Here is an 8,705-nt window from a genome sequence, read left to right as displayed (position 1 = left end):
CCTCTCTCTCTCCCCTCTCTCTCCCCCCTCTCTCTCCCCCCTCTCTCTCCCCTCTCTCTCTCCCCTCTCTCTCCCCCCTCTCTCTCTCCCCTCTCTCTCCCCCCTCTCTCTCTCCCCTCTCCCCCCCTCTCCCCCTCCTCTGCAGAGGGGATGTGGGCGCAGGACAGAAGTTGCTGCTGCTTTATGTTAGTCATTAGAAAGGCAGTTCAAATGCTGTAAAACCCTCCTAAACTTACTCCATGCTGTGAAGACAGAGGAGTGTGGGTTTATTTGCCTCACAAACTTTGTCCCGCAGCTAATGTTATAAGCTGATGCTAACCTACAGCTGATGTGCTGCTCTTAATGTTTCACCTCATTTAAACTCGTCTGTCACATAAAAACGCTGCACACAAATCAAACCCTCAATGTCACTATATCTGCAATCACAGACGAATCAAATGTGTTTAACCAGAGGTTTACAGGTCAAGCGAGTTCAGTAAATAAGACTACATTTTACTATGATATTGATAACTTATAATATTGAAATGGGCAAAACTATAAACTAAATTTATACTCATTTAGATGTAGATAAGAAGAAAGGCAAAGGAAATACAAATGGACTTTAAAATCTAAAAGACTACAGGGACAGAAGAAAATGTATTTAAAGTAATAATTGTGATTGTGATTACAATTATGACCAAAATAATCGTGACTATTTTCTATAATTGAGCAGCTCTATATTGATGCCCTCAACAAAAATACTGATTTGTGTTTTGTTTGTCACACATTGAGTAACCCTGCATATTCAGCCTCTAGAGCTCAAAACGCTGTTCCCCCTTGTGATGTCATGAGGTGCCCTCCTTTACAGTCGTTACACTCTACTTGATCATGTCTCTTGCCAGTGTTCTTCTGATTTGCCGCTTTATTCCCGTAGGAGTTAGTTTTTATACACAAAAGGCCTTACTCTGGTCATGCTCATTGAAGCCTCTCAAAGCGCTTCATTCTGGTCATTATTCACTCACTGCAGACTCAGTGGTGTCGTCACAACTGCTCAGAGGCAGACTGACGAGACTGCCAATCTGTGCCATCGGCTCCTCCCACCAACAGTTGCCTCTGGGACGCCACATTCGTCCTGCTCTGCACAGAATTACTCACGGTTTTGAACAGAATCTTTTGAAAATGACATGTGTCTGACTCAGGCTTGTTGTGACTAATCACGGCCTCTTTTGAACCAATAATACCAGTGAGATTACTTTGTTCCAAAGGTCGACTCTCCCAAAATGTGCTGTCAAAGATTTTATGCAACATTTTCTGTTTCCTTTGTTTTCATGAGCTTCAACCTCATGTTTATGGACAATACTTTGAGAACTTTTGCCCATTCAAAAGCTCTACCAGTATGTTGCTTTTGAATTGTTAATTGCTATGCTAACGATACTAGTGATGCTAACGATGCTTGACTTTCATCTCTCTGAAACGCATGGGTAGATGAAGCACTGTTTACATTAGGCTAATGCATAGTATAATAAATAACAGATTCCGTTTCGCTTGAAAGTATTTTGAGCACTAAAATGTAGTGAAAGTACTCGGGTGAAAGTGTTTGAACTTCAGAAATGCAGAGAGGTACTTTCTGGTTTACTACTGGACGATATACTGAGGTATTGAGGAACAAAGTCTTTTGAGCTCTAGAGAGGGAGACGACTTGAATATTGAATATGCTGCAGGATTACTCAAACTTGTGTGATAGAAAACAAAATTGTTTTCTATCACACAACAAATTACTCCAGGTTTGTTTTTGGTGAGGAGACATTATCACAAGGTTAACATTTTTTAGAAAGTAAATTTGCCATAAGAAGCCCTTTTAATGCATGTAATGTGTCTGTTTAGAAACTCCAGTCCTGTGGTTGTTGGTTTGGGTTGGACAATCGGCTGTTTGTGTGTGTCCGTGTTTGTGTGTGTCCGTGTTTGTGTGTGCGTGTTTTTGTGTGTCCGTGTTTGTGTGTGCGCGTGTTTGTGTGTGTGCGCGTGTTTGTGTGTGCGCGTGTTTGTGTGTGCGTGTTTTTGTGTGTCCGTGTTTGTGTGTGCGCGTGTTTGTGTGTGCGCGCGTGTTTGTGTGTGCGCGTGTTTGTGTGTGCGCGTGTTTGTGTGTGTGCGCGTGTTTGTGTGTGTGCGCGTGTTTGTGTGTGCGCGTGTTTGTGTGTGTCCGTGTTTGTGTGTGCGTGTTTTTGTGTGTCCGTGTTTTTGTGTGTGCGTGTTTGTGTGTGCGTGTTTGTGTGCGCGTGTTTGTGTGCGCGTGTTTGTGTGCGCGTGTTTGTGTGTGCGCGTGTTTGTGTGTGCGCGTGTTTGTGTGTGCGCGTGTTTGTGTGTGCGCGTGTTTGTGTGTGCGCGTGTTTGTGTGTGCGCGTGTTTGTGTGTGTGTGCGCATGTTTGTGTGTGTGCGCGTGTTTGTGTGTGCGCGTGTTTGTGTGCGCGCGTGTTTGTGTGTGTGTGCGCGTGTTTGTGTGTGCGCGTGTTTGTGTGCGCGCGTGTTTGTGTGCGCGCGTGTTTGTGCGCGCGTGTTTGTGTGTGTGCGCGCGTTTGTGTGCGCGCGCGTGTGTGTGCGCGCGCGTTTGTGTGTGTGCGCGCGTGCTTGTGTGTGTGTGCGCGCGTGTGTGCGTGTGCGCGTGCGCGCGTGCGTGTTTGCGGACATGTGCTGTCTGTGGAATGCATGGATCTGACATGAGCCTAACATGAGCCTAACGTGACCTGCTGCTGTTTCACTTTGCAGAGAAAAACGGTCTGTCTTTCCTGGAAACGTCTGCGCTGGACTCCACCAATGTCGAGACCGCCTTCCAGACCATCCTCACAGGTGAATTTCAACTTTTTTTTACTTTGTATTATTTGGACCTAATTTAAAAAAGAAGTGAAAATAGAGAAGAATGTGTGTGTATATAGGGACTGGTCCAGTTCCCGTATCGGTTGTACACATGTATAGAAAAAACATCATCTGATAATCGGCACACACATTTCCCGGCGGTGCCTCAGCAGTGCATCAGAAACGACCTCCTCTCATACATGCTTATGTCCGTTCAATGTGCATGATACAGATTTGACAAATTGCGGCGCAAGAAACTATTCACCGTGCTTCAAACTAAAATGTGCAAGTGTTTCCAAGAAGCTGTGGCATGACCTAAAAAGAGGCGGTTCATGCTTGAAAATCCTCCAATGCGTGGCTGAATTGCAACAATTCAGCAAAGATGAGTGGGCCAAAATTCCTCCACTGCGCTGTAATAGATATGCAAGTTATCGCGAACGCTTGATTGCAGTTGTTGCTGCTAAAGGTGGTTGAACCAGTAATTTGGTTTCACACAGGGCCATGTAGCTTAGGATTTTGATTTATCTTAATGATACAAACTGCATTTTGTATTTCCATGTTGTCTTTCACTAATATTTAAGTTTGTTTGACGATTTGAAATAGTTTGACAATCATGCAAAAAATAAGTGAGGAACGGGGCAAACATCAAACTGCTGTTCTCGAAGCAGTCACACATGTTTTTTTTCTTTTTCAGAGATCTATCGCATCGTGTCACAGAAACAAATGTCCGAGCGTCAGGAGAGCGACATGTCCCCGAGCAACAACGTGGTGAACATCCAGGTACAGCCCACCGAGAACAAGCCAAAGATGCAGTGCTGTCAAAATATCTAGCCCTCGCACCTGAACCTGCCCCGACGCCGCCCCGAACCCGCCCGACGCCACCCGAACCCGCCCCGATGCCCTTGTCCTCCCGTCTCCTCCGGACCAAACCATCTCCCCATCCACTCTTTTTGCCCCGCTCCTGGTTCTACTTAACCTCGACCACAATCCTCCTAAAGGCTCATTTATTCTCTACATTCAATATGCAAACGGATCGTAGCATCTTAAGCAGCTATCGTTTTAAACTAGATTAAAAACAAACTGCTCTCACTCTGTTTTCTGGGCTCATAAAGCAGACTGGAATGAGTTGTTTTTCCATGCGTAAAAATCTATATAAAATGTGAAATTCCAATGTGCTCCAAAAGTGGATTCTTGTGGCTTTAATTGTCTTTCAAACATACTTTTGGTCACCGTGGGATTAGTATTTCACATTTTCTAATTTGAAATAATGCGGCTGAAACGTCCAGATTTTTACTCGGGATGCAACAATCAAGGGGAAAATTTAAACTGAAACTAACTGATTAACCGGATTGATGAAACAAGCGTGAATGATGTCGGTGTAATCCCTCATTCGTCCAGGCGTGTTCCATAGTAGAAAAAGCTTCAGTTGTAGTCATCTGGACTCAGTTAGAAAAAATAGACGTTTCGACTCTCATCCAAGAGTCATTGTCAATAAAAGAATTTAGATCGAGAACTCCGATATTATAACGTCTATTTTCCGATATAATAACGTCTATTTTTTCTAACTGAGTCCAGATGACTACAACTGAAGCTTTTTCTACTAAGCGTGAATGATGTAAAATACAACTCCAGGTATGTTTTTGATGAGCAAACAACAATATAACATGGTTAAAAGCTCAGAAAAGTCCATTTATCTAAATAGTGAAGAGTGCAGGCTCAGTCGCCCCCTGGTGGTCATTAAACAGAACAGACGGACACAGTAAATGGTCGTATGACTAAAAGCAGCTGTAGTTAGTATTTCAGTAATCTGATCTAATCTGTTTGCATACAGAATGGGAGCATACGTGAGCCTTTAGTGCCCCCCACCGTCCCCTCTTAGAACAGACTGCCTGATTGGTAACAGCCAATCCTCTGTCCCACATCCGTTGTTTTTGAGCCGCCGTAGAGGTCACTTTGGGCGGACCCCCCCCGCGTCTGTACCGCGCGAATGCAGGACAGTCTATATTTCATTACTGTAGAGGCGCTGACTCTAAAGGTCTTAAATATGAATGTGATTTTTCTTCTCTTTTAGCCTGTATTTATCCTCCTGTCTGTCCTGTCCACTTTTTGATCCGCTATTATCGAGGGATGGTAAAAACAAGAGGAAAAACTTGGAAAAGTGGTTAAAATATTGTGTGCGTTTTCTCATATAATTACATATCCAGAAAAGATTCAAGGTATTTATTTGCAAGTTCGAGGTTACAATATTGTTCAAAATGTGAAGGAATAAAGAAATGCAAGTTGTTTAAAAAACAAATGTAATTTCGTTTACTGGTCTAATGCTAAAATTGGGGTGTTTTCATTTCTGATTATAAAAAATGATATGTTTGAATATTACATCGTCAAATCATAAAATCTTTTCAAAGCTAACAAAAGATGGAAATACGGACAATATTTGTATATGACTAGTTTGGACTTACATTGTAATCATGTAATAAGAGAAAGTATGATAAGAGAAACATTTAAAACATTGAGGAACTGTTTCTTGATATTAACATTTTGCTCAGTGTTGTAATATGTTTTTTCTTATTTGATGGACTCTTTATTTCTACCTGCAAATGAATTCAACAATATGTAAACTAAACTCCATTTAGTCTTACTTTGTTGACATCGTTACTATTTCTCCACTTGTTTTTACCATCCTTAATCTGAATCTTGTATCATATGTACTACTATGTATATGGGATTTTAACCACATGGAATCTAATTGTATGCCCTATATTCACGCTTCTTCTGTAGCCTTTTTGACCCTTTTTGACCCTATCCCCACACCGTAGCCCATTCTGCCACTGTGACTACCTTTTGATTTAGTGGGGGGAAAAAAATATGCAATCCTCAGCAATGGCATAAAACATAGAAATATCTTAACATTGACCAACAATTAATGGAAATATACGTGATTAGTCGTCTGCAGACTCTTAAGCAAATTTTCATCAATAATACACTTAGTTCATAAATAGTCGCTTTCTAGAAACAGTCAGTCGCCAAATTTCAACCTTTTTATTTGGTTAGAAATGTTTAAAAATGTACAATCAAAATAATGGTTTGACTTGTCAAATAATTGCTGACTACTAAAATAACGTTCAAACAGCCCTGAAAACTCATTACTAAAAGTTATGTGTTAGAACTTGGGTAGTGGACGTTATTACCCTTTTTAATTTTTATATATTTTTGCAATCATTTCACATAAATAATAGCACAGTTGCAGTAATGGGCTTTGTTCCTGTCCTTATTGGTGCAAAGTACTGTTTTTGAAGCCACATGGATGTACCGCGTGTAGCTAGTGTCATGCATTCGGGTCATTATGCTGTGAATATGACGCAAACGTGAATCGGACGCGCGTTTTTGGGAGGCTTTTTGAGCATGTCGTCAGAGGTCTGCATGTTTTGTTAAGCCAAGGAGAAGAGGGGGAGAACACTACATCTTATTTATGCGTTTCTGCTTACATTTTGACATTTCACCATTCAAAAGCTATAATATTTTGGTTTGAACTGTGTATTCATAGCAGTGGTCCTAATGTTTCATCAGTGACATGTTTAACCCTTGGGCTGCAACAGTTAATCTAAATATTTGTGACTAATCGACTACTAAAATAATCGACCATTTAAAAAAAATTATGTGGACTCTTTGTGCTCTTAAACATTTGCCCAAAGATGTTTTATAACACAGACTGCGATTATGTGGCAGAAAAGAATAAACACTTAACGATAAACTTAATTTGTTAATATTCTCTCTTTAGAAACCTTCAGTTAACATATTCTGACTGGTTAACAATCTTTAAAAACCTCAATTTGCAATAAAAAAATATTATTTGACTTGCTGACTAATTGAAAAACAATATCAAATACTAAAATAATCGTTAGTTGCAGCCCTAGTTAACAATATTATACTTTTAACTACAGCTAAACATGGAATTTGGAATAAACTATTATGTTTTTTTCAAAAGCAAATAATGTGACTGCAATTAGATTAGCATTAGTTCAAGTTAATATTTTTTGCTAAACTATCCTTGTCGCATTCAAGCGCTCTCAGCCAACAATGACGTCAAAAATATTCTGATTTCCAGCTCACCAAACTGAATGTGATCACTCTTTAGACGCTTTAGATTTAACAGACACTGATCCAGCCGTTACAATACCACAATAAAAAAAAAAAAAAAAAATCACCGAAACTTTTCATTTTAGGCTGCGTGCAACACTATTAGCAGACTTCTCTTATTAATCAGATATATTATCGGCCGTGCTCACAAATTAACCGCCCAAACCCACAAAAAGCATGATTTTACATTGCCTTTTTAATTTTTTTTAGCATTTCAATGTCAAACTAATGCCTCCATTACGTACTAATATCAACATTCCTAGTTAATGTACCGGCTTCGCATGTATTCACTCAAGTATAGCTTGCACACTTTAGTCAAATCGTCTCTAAAATGCACTGATTTGTTACTGTTATTCTGTGATTAAATCTAGACCCTTGCTAGAGCGAGTGGGGCGTTATATTTGACGTGGCTGAGCTGTGGAATTTGAGCCATTTCGCTTTAGGTTCACAGTGCCTCCGCCATCACAACCATTGCACCACACGTAGAGATGGTACGGAGCGCTAGAGTGGTCAGAAGGGAAGAAACCCGATAATGTGGCGAATGCTGCAGCCATCTTGAGACGGTACAGAAGTGAAGCAAATCATTCATTATAATGTAGAAGAGCTGCTCTATCACTCACTGTTCAACAACTACGAGAGCAAATGCTGAGTTATTTTGTACCAAATACAGACACAAAGAGCTGGAGAAGAATAAAGTGGTGCAATGGCCCATTAATACACTTAAACTATAACAAAGCACATCTCCATGGAACTATATTGCAGCCAACAGAGTACACAAATGAACAAGAAAACCATCATGTTTTATTAATACAATCATGTTTACAATCACTATCAACTATGATATAATTTAGTATTTGTCAAGTAATTTTATACATGGCAGTCAGTGAAGATGCATGGATATCAGGCTGTTTCGGGCAAACCTTTTTTAATGGCTTTTCACAGACTATAACAGGAAGAGACGGTTGAATCTGAACCGAAAAGCTCAAAATCACCTAAAATCTCATTTAAAACTCATTATTGCTAATGTACACTTTCTTGGAGTTTTCATTTGTTTATTGGCAACTATAACCAAAATGGTGGCAATAAACAACATATTTTTCATCATGATTGAGCTTTTTAGTTATACAGTTGTTAAAAAGTAATACATCTGGAAAAAAAGTGTTTTAATTTGGCTGCATTATGGTTCCGTACATCTTCCGTTTGTTTACACATGTGCTGGAGTAGAACTTACCGTCACAACATGGCCAACAATGCTGCAATGTCCACTCTAGAGTTCTGCTAATTGCCATCTCCACGCGCCCTCCTAGCTTTAGCATTAGCGATGTGCCCCTGTTACTTGTACGACGCTCACGGACGCCTATGTACACCAAGCTGCCTCAAGTCAACGCATGGCTTTTTAGTCTTAATAGATTTAGCTTTTCCATAACTCCCTCCCATTCAAATCTGCAGAGGTTTAGCTAGCAAAAATGTGAATTATTGTTTTTTAAAGGCGATACCACACTGTAAAACGTTAGTGCTACACTGCAAAAAGTGCGGATATGTTTTAGATCAGTTAAATGACTTGAATTCATAATCTTAACCTTAATAGTTTTGTTATAGTTTTGATTTATTTACAAATTTGGCTGGGCTTTGTTTCAACGTAGCGATTCTCATTTCAGCAAATCTGCCAGATCGCACTTGAAATATGGAAGTTGAAAATATCTTGGAATCCAGTCAGAAATGTCATGATAAAAATGGA

At 40.1% G+C, this 8,705-nt stretch overlaps 2 protein-coding genes across 2 annotated transcripts in view; one reads left to right on the top strand and one right to left on the bottom strand.

Annotated features, from left to right (window-relative positions):
* Window positions 1-8,425, top strand: part of rab11a (RAB11a, member RAS oncogene family) — a 16,474-nt gene extending 8,049 nt beyond the window's left edge. Inside the window, exons 4-5 of the mRNA XM_072465277.1 lie at window positions 2,744-2,824; window positions 3,525-8,425. Coding sequence (XP_072321378.1) covers window positions 2,744-2,824; window positions 3,525-3,661 — 218 coding nt within the window. The 3' untranslated portion in view covers window positions 3,662-8,425. The remainder of the gene's footprint in view (window positions 1-2,743; window positions 2,825-3,524) is intronic.
* dapk2a (death-associated protein kinase 2a) overlaps window positions 1-8,705 on the bottom strand; it is a 216,914-nt gene that overhangs the window by 47,009 nt on the left and 161,200 nt on the right. The gene's annotated exons all lie outside the window — the stretch shown is intronic.

Source organism: Eucyclogobius newberryi, unplaced genomic scaffold, assembly GCF_026437365.1.
Source record: "Eucyclogobius newberryi isolate DKJ021-1_F unplaced genomic scaffold, fEucNew1.0.hap1 SCAF_5, whole genome shotgun sequence".
In the NCBI taxonomy this organism is placed as follows: domain Eukaryota; kingdom Metazoa; phylum Chordata; class Actinopteri; order Gobiiformes; family Gobiidae; genus Eucyclogobius; species Eucyclogobius newberryi.
The sequence above is the reverse complement of the archived record's forward strand: the minus strand, read 5'-3'. Positions and strand labels throughout refer to the sequence as shown.